Here is a 19,940-nt window from a genome sequence, read left to right as displayed (position 1 = left end):
ATAGTGAGGTGACCAGAACTGCACACAATATTCCAAATGTGGTCTCACCAAGGTCCTGTACAGTTGCAGCATAACCCCACGGCTCTTAAACTCCAACCCCCTGTTAATAAAAGCTAACACACTATAGGCCTTCTTCACAGCTCTATCCACTTGAGTGGCAACCTTTAGAGATCTGTGGATATGGACCCCAAGATCTCTCTGTTCCTCCACAGTCTTCAGAACCCTACCTTTGACCCTGTAATCCACATTTAAATTAGTCCTACCAAAATGAATCACCTCACATTTATCAGGGTTAAACTCCATTTGCCATTTTTCAGCCCAGCTTTGCATCCTATCTATGTCTCTTTGCAGCCTACAACAGCCCTCCACCTCATCCACTACTCCACCCATCTTGGTGTCATCAGCAAATTTACTGATCCACCCTTCAGCCCCCTCCTCTAAGTCATTAATAAAAATCACAAAGAGCAGAGGACCAAGCACTGATCCCTGTGGCACTCCGCTAGCCACCTGCCTCCAATCCGAAAATTTTCCATCCACCACCACCCTCTGTCTACGATCAGACAGCCAGTTACCTATCCAATCGGCCAACTTTCCCTCTATCCCACACCTCCTCACTTTCATCATAAGCCGACCATGGGGGACCTTATCAAATGCCTTACTAAAATCCATGTATATGACATCAACTGCCCTACCTTCATCAACACACTTCGTTACCTCCTGAAAAAATTCAATCAAATTTGTGAGGCACGACTTGCCCTTCACGAATCCGTGCTGACTATCCCGGATTAATCCGCATCTTTCTAAATGGTCGTAAATCCCATCCCCAAGGCCCTTTTCCATCAATTTACCAACCACCGAAGTAAGACTAACCGGTCTATAATTACCAGGGTCATTTCTATTCCCTATCTTAAACAGAGGAACAACATTCGCCATTCTCCAGTCCTCTGGCACCATCCCCGTGTAAGAAGTTTAACAACACCAGGTTAAAGTCCAACAGGTTTATTTGGTAGCAAAAGCATCCCCGTGGACAGTGAGGACCCAAAGATCAAAGCCAAAGGCTCTGCAATCTCATCCCTTGCCTCCCAAAGAATCGTAGGATATATTTCATCAGGCCCAGGGGACTTATCGACCTTCAGTTTATTCAAAACTGCCAGGACATCCTCCCTCCGGACATCTATTTCCTCCAGCCTATTAGCCTGTAACACCTTCTCTTCCTCAAAAACATGGCCCCTCTCCTTGGTGCACACTGAAGAAAAGTATTCATTCATCACCTCGCTTATCTCTACTGACTCCATACACAAGTTTCCACTACTGTCCTTGACCGGCCCTAACCTCACCCTGGTCATTCTTTTATTCCTCACATAAGAGTAAAAAGCCTTGGGGTTTTCCTTGATCCGACCCGCCAAGGACTTCTCGTGTCCCCTCCTAGCTCTCCTAAGCCCCTTTTTCAGCTCGTTCCTTGCTAACTTGTAACCCTCAATCGAGCCATCTGAACCTTGTTTCCTCATCCCTACATAAGCTTCCCTCTTCCTTTTCACAAGACATTCCACCTCTTTTGTGAACCATGGTTCCCTCACTCGGCCATTTCCTCCCTGCCTGACAGGGATATACCTATCAAGGACACCCAGTATTTGTTCCTTGAAAAAGTTCCACTTTTCATTAGTGCCTTTCCCTGACAGTTTCTGTTCCCATCTTATGCCCCCTAATTCTTGCCTAATCGCATCATAATTACCTCTCCCCCAATTGTAAACCTTGCCCTGCGGTACGGCCCTATCCCTCTCCATTGCAATAACAAAGGACACCGAATTGTGGTCACTATCTCCAAAGTGCTCTCCCACAACCAAATCTAACACTTGGCCCGGTTCATTTCCCAGTACCAAATCCAATGTGGCTTTGAAAGATTAAATACATAGTATAGTATCTATGTTAGGGTAGAGTGTGTATGGGCTATGCAAGAACATAAAATGGAAAGATCAAATCCATGATGGGGCAGGATGTACATGGCATGTGAAAGGAGATTAAATGGGGGGCTGAGCCTATGTTGGAGTCGAGTCAAATTGGACTGCAGGCTAACTGGGGCTGTTATAACCAATCACCTTTATTCCTCCAGTACTCGATGGAAGTGACAGCAGTTTGGGGGTCATAGCAGAGATGTAGAGGAAGTGTAAATGAGTGATTGCTGTTGTCTTGCACCCATTGAGATTGCCATTCTGCTTTTGTTTTGTTTCTCAGAGCTTTCTCCACCAGCAGCACTGAAGGTGGAAAACTCAGAGGGAACTGAGATTGAAATCTCGTGGCATGCCCCAGGGATCGACAACGCACAGGAGCTGATCGATGGCTTTGCTGTAACATACACATCTTACGACGGGAAAGTGCGTAAGACTGATTTTGTAGACAAGAGTCGATCACGGCACCGGTTGAGGCCGTTATCCCCAGGAAGACTTTACAACATCTCTATTTTCTCAGTTAAACGCAACATGAATCAGAATGACATCAGCAAACCCGCTGTGCTCCTGGTGTGGACAAGTAAGTATGTTCATTCCACACTGTGTTTCTGCATTCCTCTTTCTCCCAACCAATCCATTTTCACCCATTGGTAACTTAAGACAAACTCCCAGTTTGAATTCCTCCGGCCTGTCCCTTTAAGAGAACAGGCAGAAGCCGCAGCAGAATGTTTTGCTTTTTGCAATGTGCAATAGTATTTTGTAATTGTACATCAGATTAACACACACCGGCCTTTTTCACAGGCTTCTGGTCCGGACTGAATGGCACCCGTCATTAGAGAAATAATTTGTATTCATGCAGTGCATTGTGTGGCTTCAGAACACCCTGACACATTTTACAGCAGTGCTTTCAAACTGTAATCATTGTTTTAGAGTGTGCCAAGTGACGCACAGCAGGATCCCACAAACTATGACATGATACTCAGCACATTGGAGAGACCTGCCCTGCTCCTCTTCAAAATAGTTACTTGGGATCATCTACAGGTGAAAGGGAAGACTGGAGCTCTGTTTAGCATCTCATCTGAGAGCTGCACTTGCAACAGTGCAGTATTCCCTTGGTGCTCAGCTTGGATAATATGTTCAAGTCCCTGGATTGGGACCTGAACTCATGAGGTTCTGATTCGGGGCAGAGTGCTACCGACTGAGCTGCAGCAAGTGCGTTTGTCCAATTGTAAAATTCCCTAACCAAAAAACAAACTTTGCTTCGGACCTGAAACTATGTTAACTTAACATAGTGGTTCCCAACCTTTTCAGTAACAGAGCATGCTTCAGTGTGAGACAAACAATTTCACGGCACACCCACATTTTTTCAGCTGAATTGATTGTGGGCGGCATGGTGGCACAGTGGTTAGCACTGCTGCCTCACAGGACCTGGGTTCGATTCCAGCCTCGGGTGACTGTGTGGAGTTTGCACATTCTTCCTGTGTCCGTGTGGGTTTCCTCTGGGTGCTCTGGTTTCCTCCGACAGTCCAAAGATGTGTGGGTTAGGTTGATTGGCCGTGATAAGTTGACTCTCGTGTCACAGGGGCATTAGAGGGTAAACGCATGGGGTTGCGGGAATAGGGCCTGGGTGGGATTGTGGTCGGTGCAAACCCGATGGGCCAAATGGCCTCCTTCTGCACTGTAGGATTTTATTCTATAGTTCCATGGTTCTTAAAAACATCACACTTACTTATATTTGCTATGGTTAAGGTCTTACTTGAGAAGATTGCAAAATCCAATTGATATTCAATGGATCAGAGCAAAATACAAGGTTGAATAAATAGCAACTTCCTGCGTTAGTATACACTGCCAGCGTATACAAAGCCTTTTGACCTGGGAGGAGGTAAGTGGGTGTTTGGGGGTAGTTTGACAAAGCCAGGGCACCCTGGCAAGGAGGGTGCGGGCTGTGGGAGGCTGGGGCAGGGAGGGGAAGGAGAAACCTGGGGGGATGGGGAGATAGTCTTGAGGTGGGCCCTCTGATGGGCCTGGGGCTCCATGAAATAGGTCTCCCCTACACTTGCTAGCACGCCAAGCAGTGAAGGCTGCTGGACCTCCCACTCAACACTGGCATCTGCCCAACAAGGTAAAAGTTGCAGCATGAAACAGGGAGAGACCCTTGCATTGAGGGCCTCAGTTGGCCTACGGGCGAATGTACTGCCCAGTACTTTCGTGACCATGCGTAAAATTACAGCAGGTGGATGGGTAGGCAGCAGAAAAGACACCCATGACTTTGCCCTTCTCCCAACCCGCCAACCCACCCCCATGGGGGTGTAAAATTCTGCCCGATGTAAGTTTTATTTGTCTTGCTTCATGTAATATGATTTTTGGTTAACTCATTGCTTGCCGTACAGAAATGAAAATGTTCTGTGCTGGTCTCAAGGACAGTGAGTTGATTAGAATTAGTGAGGTTAGTCAAATATTTTAATTACTTTGCGATCCAGTATCATGATGAACCCTGTGTATCCAATGTTATTGCCATCATTCAATAGTTCAGTATGCACAGCCTTTGGCAACATCTGCTGAGTTACTTTAGAAATAGAATTCCATTTTAAATTTGGGCTGAATTAATAAAATACTTTGCAAATTAAATTGATATGATCTCTAGGGGCAAAATAGATAAACATGGAAATCCATGGTAGAATGTGGTCCTGGATATTGGTAATTATAAACCGGTTAGTCTTACTTCGGTGGTTGGTAAATTGATGGAAAAGGTCCTTAGGGATGGGATTTACGACCATTTAGAAAGATGCGGATTAATCCGGGATAGTCAGCACAGATTCGTGAAGGGCAAGTCGTGCCTCACAAATTTGATTGAATTTTTTGAGGAGGTAACTAAGTGTGTTGATGAAGGTAGGGCAGTTGATGTCATATACATGGATTTTAGTAAGGCGTTTGATAAGGTCCCCCATGGTCGGCTTATGATGAAAGTGAGGAGGTGTGGGATAGAGGGAAAGTTGGCCGATTGGATAGGTAACTGGCTGTCTGATCGAAGGCAGAGGGTGGTGGTGGATGGAAAATTTTCGGATTGGAGGCAGGTTGCTAGCGGAGTGCCGCAGGGATCAGTGCTTGGTCCTCTGCTCTTTGTGATTTTTATTAATGACTTAGAGGAGGGGGCTGAAGGGTGGATCAGTAAATTTGCTGATGACACCAAGTTTGGTGGAGTCGTGGATGAGGTGGAGGGCTGTTGTAGGCTGCAAAGAGACATAGATAGGATGCAAAGCTGGGCTGAAAAATGGCAAATGGAGTTTAACCCTGATAAATGTGAGGTGATTCATTTTGGTAGGACTAATTTAAATGTGGATTACAGGGTTAAAGGTAGGGTTCTGAAGACTGTGGAGGAACAGAGAGATCTTGGGGTCCATATCCACAGATCTCTAAAGGTTGCCACTCAAGTGGATAGAGCTGTGAAGAAGGCCTATAGTGTGTTAGCTTTTATTAACAGGGGGTTGGAGTTTAAGAGCCGTGGGGTTATGCTGCAACTGTACAGGACCTTGGTGAGACCACATTTGGAATATTGTGTGCAGTTCTGGTCACCTCACTATAAGAAGGATGTGGAAGCACTGGAAAGAGTGCAGAGGAGATTTACCAGGATGCTGCCTGGTTTGGAGCGTAGGTCTTATGAGGAAAGGTTGAGGGAGCTGGGGCTGTTCTCTCTGGAGCGCAGGAGGCTGAGGGGAGACTTAATAGAGGTTTATAAAATGATGAAGGGGATAGATAGAGTGAACGTTCAAAGACTATTTCCTCGGGTGGATGGAGCTATTACAAGGGGGCATAACTATAGGGTTCGTGGTGGGATATATAGGAAGGATATCAGAGGTAGGTTCTTTACGCAGAGAGTGGTTGGGGTGTGGAATGGACTGCCTGGAGTGATAGTGGAGTCAGACACTTTGGGAACATTTAAGCGGTTATTGGATCGGCACATGGAGCACACCAGGATGATAGGGAGTGGGATAGCTTGATCTTGGTTTCAGATAAAGCTCGGCACAACATCGTGGGCCGAAGGGCCTGTTCTGTGCTGTACTGTTCTATGTTCTATGATATAAATCTCGTTTAAAATGTTTTAAAAACGATAGCAGAGAATATGGCACGATGGCACAGTGGTTAGTACTGCTGCCCCACAGTGCTAGGGACCCTGGTTCAATTCCAGCCTTAGGTGTCCTGACTATGTGGAGTTTACATGTTCTCCCCGTGTCTGCATAGGTTTCCTCCGGATGTTCTGTTTTCCTCCCACAGTCCAAAGATGTGCAGGTTAGGTTCAATAGCCGTACTAAATTGCCCCTTCATGTCCATGGTAAATGTGGGGGGTTATGGGGACAGAGCGAATACTTTTTCTAAGAGTCAGTGCAGACTCAATGGGCTGGATGACTTCCTTCTGCACTCTAGGGACTCTATGGGATTCTATGTTCGTGAAAGCTATGGTATCAGCTGAGATGAATGTGTTGACAGGTGTATTGCCGAGGTTAGTACTTGGGTCGTCATATGTTTAACTGACACAGTAAACAATTGAGTTGGTAGAGTTCAGTGACCAGATTCTTGGTGAATCTTGGTTACCTCAGACACAGCACCTGGCTGAGGTGCAGTAAAAGAAGTGTTGTCTGAAGACACTCTATTGATATGTTGCTCTGGGGGGTCCGCCACACTCCCGCTCTGGGGGGTCTGCCACACTCCCCTCCGGGGGTCCCCACACTCCCAGTTCCCCCTTCCCTGTGCTCTTCAGCGCCACACTCTCAGATCCAGGATTTCTCTTGACCTTTCTTGGGCTGCTGTGGTACGCATTCTTTAAAACCCACAGCAGGCTGTGGCACACTTGCAAGCATCTATGCCATGGCACAGCGGTTGGGAACCACTTCGGTGTAAAGGTTTATTTGTTAAGTCAAAGATATGATGGGAGATTTTCTTCCCCTGTTTTCTGTGCCCTGGGGGCTATCCGGGAGGGGGGCCTCCACTGGCAATGGGGGAGAGGACATTTCCATTCATGTCTGTGGAGTCATTCCTTAATTTTTATTCATCTCTCAGGAGCCTAAGTTTCTAGTGGGGCAGCATTGTGGGACCCGCCTCCTGGATTTTTTTCCCCCAGTGTGTTCAGAGATTGGGCTGAAAAGCCAACAGCGGAGCCTGCAGGCTACACACTGCTTTTCCCACCTGAGTTGACACTTTGAGAAAAAAAGAGAAAGTTCCACCCATGCTGTGTATGACATGGTTTTGCATCCTTGCCCTCACAAAACATTAACATGATGGGCTGGAGTTTCATGGATTCAGGTCACCTCCAAAGAACTTTAAAAATGGTGAGTGGAATCCAGATCTTGTGCCCATTTCCAATTTTAATTTATGTTTGTTTTCATGTGCTAAATTAAACTTAAAAGTTATACATTGTTTCTGATAAAGTGTGATCTGAAGAGATTAACCACTTGAAGGAATGTAAAGGTTTTGCATGGACCTCATGAATAGGAGCTTATTTTCTATGTCAAACATGTATGAGGGAGAACTGTATTAGGTCTATTTTTTTCATCTGTTCATGGTGCCTGATGTCTGCCCCTGGTGGATACTGGGTGAGTTGCTATGGAGGCAGCATGGAGCAGGCATAGGGAGTGGGTGGGCGGGGGGGGGGGCATGAGTTGGCATGAAGAAGACATGGGAAGTGGGTGTGAAATGAGAGGTAGAGAAAATTACAGCTTCTAAAACAACTGGGATCAGGTAGCCTTCTACAGCCTGCCTTGGTACTCACCCATCCAGTGACTGCCTACAGTCAGCTTCTGGGATCAGCAAGTCCAACTCTATGCCATCCGAGCTTCCCTAGAATGAAAATTGGGCCTTTTAAACCGAGGCAAATCTGCAGAGTGAGGAAATGTCACCAATTTTTTGAGTTAAAAATCGTCTTTAAGTATGTAATGGCATGGGAGAACAATCCAAATGTATACCAAAACAATACATCTTCCACATGTTTAGCCCATCATATTCCAGATGTCATACTTTATTAATTAATATTAAAAGAGAAGGAAAACCAGTAATTTAATGTTGCCAACCTCTGACCCAAGCATAGAAATATTTTCCAGTCTGCACAATAGCACAGAACTAAACCCTGGAGCACTGTTTACTTTTAGAGCAATTATATTATTTGTGGCTTTCAATAGATGAGGCTCCACTGTAACAGAATATATTGTTCATTCTATAACATAAACTGTTTTTATTCAATGACATGTGACCCAACCGAATGGAAGCATAGCCATGGGAGATTCACTAATGCATTTGTGTAATTGTGGAACTGTGTCAGCTTGAGAGCAAGTTCAAGTTCATACCTGGAACACTGCCAAGACTGCAAAGAATCAAATCTAAACCTCATGTTTAATGCCAAATATTTGTCTGAAATTAATTTTCTTGCTGTCTTAATGCTTAACAGGATAGACAAAATGCAGCCTGTCCTGTCCATGGGACACAGCCTGTTAATTTGATGAATATCCATCGGGCAAAGAAGGAGCTGGGGCCAGTCTGTCTTCAGCATTGGTTTACTCACAAAACTCAGTATAACCCAAGTCCAGACTATTTCTCCCTGCCATATAGTTTCCCACACTGGCTCTTATATATGTGCCCCAATTAGTCTCAGCCACTCATTACCACAAGCAGAGCATGCACTGAGTTGTCATCACATTTGCAACATCAACACACCCTATACTTAAGTTCTATGGGAATTCTGCTTTGCTGGGTGAGTGGGTTCACGAGGGACAATCTTTGAAGGGTCTGTTTTTATCCCAAAGGTAAATTTGCATTTAAAGTAAACAGGTTACAACTACAACATCAATATTATTTATAAAGCACATTTAACTTAGTAAAACATCACGAGGTACTGGGCAGGAATGTTTTCCAACAAAGTTTGACACTGAACCACATGAGATAATAAGGAGGCGGACCATGAGTGTAGAAAATGATTTTAAAGGGTATCTTAAAGGAGAAAAGAGAGACCGAGAGATTTAGAGAAGCAATTCTAGAATTTAGGGTCTTGGCAGCTGAAAACAGGGCCACTATCGGTGGAGCGATTCAAATTTTGTAAAACTCTACTTGCAGTATTTGGGCATTGCTGGCTGGGTCAGCATTTATTGCCCATTCTTAACTGCTCTCCATTTCAGAGGGCATTTGAGAGTTAACTGCATGGACCTGGAGTCACATGTAGATCAGATCAAGTAAGGATGGCAGATTTCCTTCCTTAAAGCACGTTAGTGAACCAGATGGGTTTTTACGCCAGTTGACAATGGTTTCAGGGTCATCATTGGACTTGTAATTCCAGGTCTTTTTTATGGCTGGAGGGGTGAGGCCAAAAAGGGATTTGAAATCAAGGATGGGGATTTTAAAATGGAGACATTGCTTAACTGGGAGCCAGTGTAGGTTAGTGAGCACGTGAGGCGATGGGTGAACAGGACATAGTGCAAGTTATGGCACTGACAGTAGAGTTTTGGCTGACCTCAAGTTTATGGAGGATGGAACAAGGGAGGCCGATCAAGGAGTTAATTACAACAGTCCATTCTAGTGGTAACAAAGACATGGATGAGGTTTTCAGCAGAAAATGAGTTGGAGCAGGGGCGGAGTTGGACCGTTTTAGGAAATAGATTGTCTTGGTGACGATGTGGAGATGTGGAAGGAAACTCATCAGATGATGCCAACATTCCATACCAGCTGCTTCCAACTGGGACAGTTGTCAGAGAGAAATATCGAGTTGGTGGTTAGGGAGTGCAGTTCCTGGCAGGGCCTGAAGACAATGGCTTTTGCCTTTCCAATATTTAGCTGGGGGAAATATCTGCTGATCCAGCACCAGATGTCAGACAAGAATTGACAACTCGGAGATGTGGGGAGGTAGTTGTGAGGAACAGCTGGATTTCATCAACATGCATATGGAAACTAGTGCTGAGTTTTGGGTCATGTTGCTAAGGAACAGCCTGTAGATGAGAAATAGGAGGGGAGCAAAGGATTGACTATTGGGGGATCCAAGAGGTGACAGTGTAGTTTGAGGAAAAGAAGGTTTTACTAGTTAATAACGGAAGCAGGCATGAGCAGTCTGTCACATCTGGACAATGGTGAAGAGGCCTTGGAGGAGGATGGGAGGGCAACTATGCCAAAGACTGCGGCCAGATCAAGAGGGATGAGGAGGGATAGCTTATATTGGTCACAGTCACACTGAATGTCATTTTGTATTCTTAACAAGAACCATTTTGGCAGGGACAGAAATCTGGTTGGAGGAATTCAAACATGGAACTCCAGAAAAGATGGGCACGGATTTTGGAGGGGACTCGAGGACTTTGGGAGGAAAGGGAGGGTGGAGCTGGCATGTTTGCAAGGATGGTAAGGTCAAGGGTTAGTTTTTTGGAGGCGAGGGTTTCCGACAGCAGATTTGAAGCAGAAACAGATGGTACATGAGGAAAGAGAACCGTTAAAAATATCAGTTAGTGTGGAAACCAGGAGGGGGATGTTGGGTGGTCAGCTGTTTAGTGGGAATAGGTTGAGGGACCAGGAGAGTTGTTGACTGCATGGTACCGGTACCACATGCTAGTGAGAGTAGGAATAGGAGGATTAGGCAGATGAATGCCTGGCTTGAGAGCTGGTGCAGGGGGCAGGGATTTAGATTTTTGGATCCTTGGGATCTTTTCTGGGGAAGGGCTGATCTGTTCAAGAGGGATGGGTTACATTTGAACTGGAGGGGGACTAACATCCTGGCGGGGAGATTTGCTAGAGCCACTCGGGAGGGTTTAAACTAGTTTGGCAGGGGGGTGGGATCCAAAGCAGTAGGGAGACAGAAGAGAGGTTTGAGAACAGCACGGAAGTTAAATAGAGCACATTAATTAGTAAAGGCAGTGTCAGTAATCCTAGTACCAGACAGATCAGACAGAAGCAAGACAGAGAGCAAGGGAAGTCCAGATTAAACTGCATTTATTTCAATGCAAGAGGCCTGACGGGCAAGGCAGATGAACCCAGGGCATTGATGGGTAGGTGGGACTGGGATATTATAGCAATTACTGAAACATGGCTAAGGGAGGGACAGGACTGGCAGCTTAATGTTCCAGGGTACAGATGCTATAGGAAAGATAGAACAGGAGGAAAGAGAGGAGGGGGAGTTGCACTTTTGATTAGGGAAAGCATCACGGCCTAACTGAGAGGGGATACATCCGAGGGTTCGGCCACTGAGTCTATATGGGTAGAACTGAGAAATAAGAAGGGGGAAATCACTTTGATAGGGTTGTACTATAGGCCCCCAAATTGTCAGCAGGAAATTGAGGAGCAAATATGTAAGGAGATTACAGATAGCTCCAAGAAAAATAGGGTGGTAATAGTCGGAGATTTTAATTTTCCCAACATTGACTGGGACAGCCATAGTATTAGAGGGTTGGATGGAGAGAAATGTGTTGAGTGTATTCAGGAGGAATTTCTCATTCAGTATGTGGATGGCCCGACTAGAGAGGGGGCAAAACTTGACCTCCTCTTGGGAAATAAGGAAGGGCAGGTGACAGAAGTGTTAGTGAGGGATCACTTTGGGACCAGTGACCATAATTCTATTAGTTTTAAGATAGCTATGGAGAATGATAGGTCTGTCCCAAAAGTTAATATTCTAAATTGGGGCAAGGCCAATTTTGATGGTAAGAGGCAGAAACTTTCAAAAATTAATTGGGGGAGTCTGTGGGAAGGAAAAGGGACGTCTGGTAAGTGGCACGCTTTCAAAAATGTGTTAACCAGGGTTCAGGGTAAACACATTCCTCTTAGAGTGAAGGGCAGAAGTCAGGAACCCTGGATGACTCGGGATATTGAGGCCCTGGTCAAGAAGAAGAAAGAGGCACATGACGTGCATAGGCAGCTGGGATCAAGTGAATCTCTTGAAAAGTAGAAGGAGTGAAGGAGTAGAGTTAAGAGAGAAATCAGGAGGGCAAAAAGGGGACACAAAATTGTTTTGGCAGATAAGGCAAAGGAGAATTCAAAGAGCTTCTACAAATACATAAAGGGCAAAAGAGTAACAAGGGAGAGAGTAAGGCCTCTTAAGGATCAACAAGGTCATCTATGTGGGAATCCACAAGAGATGGGTGAGATCCTAAATGAATATTTCTCATCAGTATTTACTGTTGAGAAAAGCATGGATGTTAGGGAACTTGGGGAAATAAATATTGATGTCTTGAGGAGTGTACATATTACAGAGAAGGAGTTGCTGGAAGTCTTAAAGCCCATCAAGGTAGATAAACCTGCGGGACCTGATGAGGTATATCCTAGGACGTTGTGGGAGGCTAGGGAGGAAATTGCGGGCCCCTTAGCCGAGATATTTGAATCATCGATAGTCACGGGTGAGGTGCCTGAAGATTGGAGAGTGGCAAATGTTGTGCCTTTGTTTAAAAAGGGCTGCAGGGAAAAGCCTGGGAACTACAGGCCGGTGAGCCTCACATCTGTGGTGGGTAAATTGTTGGAAGGTATTTTGAGAGACAGGATCTACAGGCATTTAGAGATGCAAGGACTGATTAGGGACAGTCAGCATGGCTTTGTGAGTGGAAAATCATGTCTCACAAATTTAATTGAGTTTTTTGAAGGGGTAACCAAGAAGGTAGATGAGGGCAGTGCAGTTGATGTTGTCTACATGGACTTTAGCAAGGCCTTTGACAAGGTACCGCATGGTAGGTTGTTGCATAAAGTTAAATCTCACGGGATCCAGGATGAGGTATCTAAATGGATACAAGATTGGCTTCTTGACAGAAGCCAGAGGGTGGTTGTAGAGAGTTGTTTTTCAAACAGGAGGCCTGTGACCAGCGGTGTGCCTCAGGGATCAGTGCTGGGCCCACTGTTATTTGTCATTTATATTAATGATTTGGATGAGAATATAGGGGGCATGGTTAGTAAGTTTGCAGATGACACTAAGATTGGTGGCATGGTGGACAGTGAGGAAGGTTATCTCCAATTGCAGCGGCATCTTGATCAATTGGGCCAGTGGACTGACGAATGGCAGATGGAGTTTAATTTAGACAAATGCGAGGTAATGCATTTTGGTAGATTGAACCAGGGCAGGACTTACTCAGTTAATGGTAGGGCGTTGGGGAGAGTTACAGAACAAAGAGATCTAGGGGTACATCTTCATAGCTCCTTGAAAGTGGAGTCACAGGTGGACAGAGTGGTGAAGAAGGCATTCGGCATGCTTGGTTTCATCGGTCAGAACATTGAATACAGGAGTTGGGATGTCTTGTTGAAGTTGTACAAGACATTGGTAAGGTCACACTTGGAATACTGTGTGCAATTCTGGTCACCCTATTATAGAAAGGATATTATTAAACTAGAAAGAGTGCAGAAAAGATTTACTAGGATGCTACCGGGACTTGATGGTTTGAGTTATAAGGAGAGACTGAATAGACTGGGACTTTTTTCTCTGGAGCGTAGGAGGCAGAGGGGTGACCTTATAGAGGTCTATAAAATAATGAGGGGCATAGACAAGGTAGATAGTCAATATCTTTTCCCAAAAGTAGGGGAGTCTAAAACTAGAGGGCATAGGTTTAAGGTGAGAGGGGAGAGATACAAAAGTGCCCAGAGGGGCAATTTTTTCACACAGAGGGTGGTGAGTGTCTGGAACAAGCTGCCAGAGGTAGGAGTAGAGGCGGGTACAATTTCATCTTTTAAGAAGCATTTAGATAGCTACATGGTTACGATGGGTATAGAGGGATATGGGTCAAATGCAGGCAATTGGGATTAACTTTGGGGTTTTTAAGAAAAAAAAGGGCGGCATGGACAAGTTGGGCCGAAGGGCCTGTTTCCATGCTGTAAACCTCTATGACTCTATGAAGGGAGATAGGAGAGAAACCAGCCTTTAGGTCTATGGTAGGGGGAATTTTTGGATGAAATCTTGGAATCTTATGAGGGGAGATCTAATTGAGGTAGAGAAGGTGTTAAAGGAGATTGAGGGTAGATGTAGAGAGGATGTTTCCTCTTGTGGGGCAATCTGGAATGAGAGGTCATCGTTTTAGGATAAGGGGTAGCAGATTTGAAACAGAGATGAGGAGAAATTACTTCTCACAAAGAGTCGTGAATCTGTGGAATTCACTACCCCAGAGCGTGGTATATGCCGAGATATTGGGTAAATTTTAGGAGATCGACTGATTTTTAATTAATAATGGGTTGGAGGGTTGTGGAGTACAGGCAGGAAAGTGGAGCTGAGACAAGATCAGCCATGATCATATTGAATAGTAGAGCAGGCTCAAGAGTTGAATTGCCGCCTCCTGCTCCTAATTCTTATGTCATTGTGATTCTTCAAAAAGCCTCTAAAGTATATAGTTAGGGGCCCTGTGATATTTGACCCCTCAAGTAATTTATTTCAAATGGCTCAAAAGCTAATGATAAGAACCGCAGAGAAGTCTCTTTTCTTCTCCTCTAGTATACTGTGACTTCTTATCTCTAGAGCTAAATCACCGACAGCTAAATCTGGCCAAAGGTTTTAACTTGTATGTATTTGTCTGGCTATTGCACACCTTCAAATGTGATAGGAGGAAGTGATGGACATTGGCACGGTGGCACAGTGGTTAGCGCTGCTGTTTCACAGCGTTTACCAGGATGTTACCTGGTATGGAGGGGCTTAGTTATGAGGAGAGATTGGGTAAACTGGGGTTGTTCTCCCTGGAAAGACGGAGGATGAGGGGAGACTTAATAGAGGTGTATAAAATTATGAAAGGCATAGATAGGGTGAACGGTGGGAAGCTTTTCCCCAGGTCGGTGGTGACGTTCACGAGGGGTCATAGGTTCAAGGTGAAGGGGGGGAGGTTTAACACAGATATCAGACGGACATATTTTACACAGAGGGTGGTGGGGGCCTGGAATGCGCTGCCAGGCAAGGTGGTGGAGGCGGACACACTGGGGACGTTTAAGACTTATCTAGACAGCCATATGAACGGAGTGGGAATGGAGGGATACAAAAGAATGGTCTAGTTTGGACCAGGGAGCGGCGCGGGCTTGGAGGGCCGAAGGGCCTGTTCCTGTGCTGTTTTGTTCTTTGTAGCGCCAGGGACCCAGGTTCGATTCTGGCCTTGGCTGACTGTGTGGAATTTGCACATTCTTCCCCGTGTCAGCGTGGGTTTCCTCCAAGTGCTCCAATGTCCTCCCAGAGTCCAAAGATGTGCTAGTCAGCTGTATTGACCATGCTGGATTGCCCCTTAGTGCCCAAAAATGTGTAGATGGGGGGTGGGAAGCGGGATTGGGGTAAATGTATGAGGTTACGGGGATAGAGTGGAGGGTAGATTGCTCTGTCGGAGAGTTGGTGCAGACTTGATGGACCAAATGACCTCCTGCTCTGCTGTAGGGATTCTATCTAATTTAAAGAGGTTCTTCTTTCCATAATTATAGGCTGTGCCAATGTTGAGGAAGAAGGCGAAACTGAAATGTTAAACTCCATCTGTTGCTTCTTCCTGCTCCACCCCTCTTCTAATAGTTTGGGATTTTTCCCTCTAACTAATTTTTAAAATATTCCTTCATGGGATGTGGACATTGTTGGCAAGACCAGCATTTGTTGCCCATCCCTTAGTGCCCTTGAACTGAGTGACTTGTCACACCATTTTAGATGGGCCATTAAGAGTCAACCACAATGCTGTGGGTCTGGAATCACATGTAGGCCAGACCAGATAAGGATGGCAGATTTCCTTCCCTAAAGGAAATTCGTGAACCAGATAGGTTTTTATAACAATCAATGGTAGTTTCATGGTCACTATCACTGAAAGTCATGATGTGGAGATGCCGGCGTTGGACTGGGGTAAACACAGTAAGAAGTTTAACAACACCAGGTTAAAGTCCAACAGGTTTATTTGGTAGCAAAAGCCACACAAGCTTTCGGAGCTGCAAGCCCCTTCTTCAGGTGAGTGGGAATTCTGTTCACAAACAGAGCATATAAAGACACAAACTCAATTTACATGAATAATGGTTGGAATGCGAATACTTACAACTAATCAAGTCTTTAAGAAACAAAACAACATGAGTGGAGAGAGCATCAAGACAGGCTAAAAAGGTGTGTATTGTCTCCAGACAAGACAGCCAGTGAAACTCTGTGGGGGTTACAAATAGTGTGACATGAACCCAATATCCCGGTTGAGACCGTCCTCGTGTGTGCGGAACTTGGCTATCAGTTTCTGCTCAGCGACTCTGTACCGTCGTGTGTCGCGAAGGCCGCCTTGGAGAACGCTTACCCGAATATCAGAGGCCGAATGCCCGTGACCGCTGAAGTGCTCCCCAACAGGAAGAGAACAGTCTTGCCTGGTGATTGTCGAGCGGTGTTCATTCATGACATTCATGATATTCAGGATATGGCGCTCAACTCATTGATCAACAGTTCCAACGCGCCACAGCGAAAAACCGCACCGACCTCCTCAGAAGACAAACACGGGACACAGTGGACAGAGTACCCTTCGTTGTCCAGTACTTCCCCGGAGCGGAGAAGCTACGGCATCTCCTCCGGAGCCTTCAACATGTCATTGATGAAGACGAACATCTCGCCAAGGCCATCCCCACACCCCCACTTCTTGCCTTCAAACAACCGCACAACCTCAAACAGACCATTGTCCGCAGCAAACTACCCAGCCTTCAGGAGAACAGTGACCATGACACCACACAACCCTGCCACAGCAACCTCTGCAAGACATGCCGGATCATCGACACAGATGCCATCATCTCACGTGAGAACACCATCCACCAGGTACACGGTACATACTCTTGCAACTCGGCCAACGTTGTCTACCTGATACGCTGCAAGAAAGGATGTCCCGCGGCATGGTACATTGGGGAAACTGCAGACGCTGCGACAATGGATGAATGAACACCGCTCGACAATCACCAGGCAAGACTGTTCTCTTCCTGTTTGGGAGCACTTCAGCGGTCACGGGCATTCGGCCTCTGATCTTCGGGTAAGCGTTCTCCAAGGCGGCCTTCGCGACACACGACGGCGCAGAGTCGCGGAGCAGAAACTGATAGCCAAGTTCCGCACACACGAGGACGGCCTCAACCGGGATATTGGGTTCATGTCCCACTATTTGTAACCCCCACAGAGTTTCACTGGCTGTCTTGTCTGGAGACAATACACATCTTTTTAGTCTGTCTTGATGCTCTCTCCACTCATGTTGTTTTGTTTCTTAAAGACTTGATTAGTTGTAAGTATTCGCATTCCAACCATTATTCATGTAAATTGAGTTTGTGTCTTTATATGCTCTGTTTGTGAACAGAATTCCCACTCACCTGAAGAAGGGGCTTGCAGCTCCGAAAGCTTGTGTGGCTTTTGCTACCAAATAAACCTGTTGGACTTTAACCTGGTGTTGTTAAACTTCTTACTATCACTGAACTCAGTTTTCAGATTTCAATTCAATGTATTTAAATGATTTCAAATTCCACCAGCTGTCATGGTGGGATTTGAACCTGTGTCACCTTCTGGATTACTATAAAGTTATTGCACTACTGTCATCAGATGCATGCTAGCCACATTAAGCATTAATCCATGTTTCTCTTTCAGGATCTCACTAGCTGCTGTGTATCTCCATTTTTATCTGTCAGTAATTCACTGTGATTCATTTCTATCTCTGCTATCTTGCCAGTACCTCTGCAGGGTTAGCCTGTATCGGAGGGAGCAATGTTCTTCATGCTGTAAGGCTCTGAGTGATGGTGGTTTCTCTCCTTACCTCCAGAACCTGGTCCTATTGGAAACCTGTCAGTAGCGAACGTCACTGCCTCCAGCATATCTCTCACCTGGTCTTTGCACAGCTCAAAACAGTCAATCATCAGCGCTATCCATCTCTCTCTGAAATCTCCTGACGTTGCTGGAGAAATGACTGTTTTGCTGGGGTCTAACCTCACGCAATATACCTTTCGGTAAGTGAAGACTCCGATTCCCATCAACATCCCCCTGCTAACCCCCCATAACCAGACTGAGGGCAGTGTGCACTGCTATAATATTGTCCAGTTGTCATTGGGGGAGATTTCCACAAGTGTAATCTTTATTGAGAGACGTTACTGCCCAATGGGCACTCGCTCTCTTTGCCAGTCTTAGCTGGGACGAGGCTTTGGATTTGACAGCTGAACATAGTGTCCCAGAGCTCCTGGTGTTTGGAGGCTAGGGAGGGTGATGGTGATGGTGAGGGTATCAGTGGCATGGTGGAATGGGGAAATCGTTGCTGATTCAAGTCCATTAATCTGGATTTTACCAGCCCCCTAGAGATGGGCTGAGTGAAGCGGGTGGGCCTATCAAAAGGTGAGGAAAAGCAAGGAGTTGGGGTGCCCATAATCTTCCCGCTGCCATGGCATTCTGCCAGCGACAGGGAGGCTGGGGCATGGTCCTCCCGCCCTGAGGCCAGCTACTTCCAAATGAAGTATCCAGTAAATGGCCTCTTTCCACAAGCACTGGCATCTTATCAGTGGTGGGTAGCCATTCTCTCACATGTAGGGACCATCTCATGAACCTTGGTGGCCTGCCAGTGGGCTGTGGGATGAGGAGGTCCTCCTAATCACACTCTGTGAACCCCATGAAACTAGCTGCTTCTGCAGCAACACTTTTCCCCCTTCCCAACTCCCACCACCCCATCTCACTGCCAGACTGGCTATGTTGACTCTCAACCTCATGTAACATGTTCTGGGTGCAGTCTCTGCAGTGACCACCACTGGTCACTGCCTTCAGGAGAACAGTGACCACGACACCACACAACCCTGCCACAGCAACCTCTGCAAGACGTGCCGGATCATCGACACGGATGCCATCATCTCACGTGAGAACACCATTTACCAGGTACATGGTACCTACTCTTGCAACTCGGCCAACGTTGTCTACCTGATACGCTGCAGGAAAGGATGTCCTGAGGCATGGTACATTGGGGAAACTATGCAGACGCTACGACAACGGATGAATGAACACCGCTCGACAATCACCAGGCAAGACTGTTCTCTTCCTGTGGGGGCGCACTTCAACGGTCACGGGCATTCAGCCTTGGATCTTCAGGTAAGCGTTCTCCAAGGCGGCCTTCACGACACACGACAGCGCAGGGTCGCAGAGCAGAAACTGATAGCCAAGTTCCGCACACATGAGGACGGCCTAAACCGGGATGTTGGATTTATGTCACATTATCAGTAACCCCCACAGCTTTCCCCCTGATCTTGCAGAATCTCACTAGCTGTTCTGTCCGGAGACAATACACATCTCTTTAACCTGTGTTGAATGCTCCCTCCACCCACATTGACTGTACCTTTAAGACCTGGCTGGCTGTAGAGATTTGCATTCTAATCAGCATTCTGTAACTTGATTTTTGTGTCTGTGCCCTGTTTGAGAGCAGATATCCACTCCATCTGACGAAGGAGCAGTGCTCCGAAAGCTTATGGTATTTGCTACCAAATAAACCTGTTGGACTTTAACCTGGTGTTGTGAGACTTCTTACCCAATGTGACCACCACTCCCAGTGGAGCTCCTGAGACTGAAGAGTTACTGAAGAGTTACTGAAGACTTACTCTGGCAGGCTGCTGTGTGTGTGTGGGGAGGAGGGGGGGGGGGGGGGGAGGGGCGGCGTTGGACTGGGGTAAACACAGGTTAAAGTCCAACAGGTTTATTTGGTAGCAAAAGCCACACAAGCTTTCGGGGCCTTTAGCCCTTTCTTCAGGTGAGTGGGAATTCTGTTCACAAACAGGGCATATAAAGACACAAACTCAATTTACATGAATAATGGTTGGAATGCAAATACTTAGCTAATCAAGTCTTTAAGATACAAACAATGTGAATGGAGAGGGCATCAAGACAGGCTAAAAAGATGTGTATTGTCTCCAGACAGGACAGCCAGTGAGACTCTGCAGGTCCAGGCAAGCTGTGGGGATTACAAATAGTGTGACATGAACCCAAGATCCCGGTTGAGGCCGTCCTCATGTGTGCAGAACTTGGCTATCAGCTTCTGCTCAGCGACTCTGCGCCATCGTGTGTCGTGAAGTCCGCCTTGGAGAACGCTTACC

At 46.2% G+C, this 19,940-nt stretch overlaps 1 protein-coding gene across 1 annotated transcript in view; it reads left to right on the top strand.

Annotated features, from left to right (window-relative positions):
• sned1 (sushi, nidogen and EGF-like domains 1) overlaps positions 1 to 19,940 on the top strand; it is a 173,778-nt gene that overhangs the window by 119,480 nt on the left and 34,358 nt on the right. The window contains exons 17-18 of the mRNA XM_078202977.1: positions 2,233 to 2,526; positions 17,642 to 17,825. Of these exons, the coding sequence (XP_078059103.1) occupies positions 2,233 to 2,526; positions 17,642 to 17,825 (478 nt within the window). The remainder of the gene's footprint in view (positions 1 to 2,232; positions 2,527 to 17,641; positions 17,826 to 19,940) is intronic.

This window comes from Mustelus asterias, chromosome 3, assembly GCF_964213995.1.
Source record: "Mustelus asterias chromosome 3, sMusAst1.hap1.1, whole genome shotgun sequence".
Taxonomy (NCBI): Eukaryota; Metazoa; Chordata; class Chondrichthyes; order Carcharhiniformes; family Triakidae; genus Mustelus; species Mustelus asterias.
The sequence above is the reverse complement of the archived record's forward strand: the minus strand, read 5'-3'. Positions and strand labels throughout refer to the sequence as shown.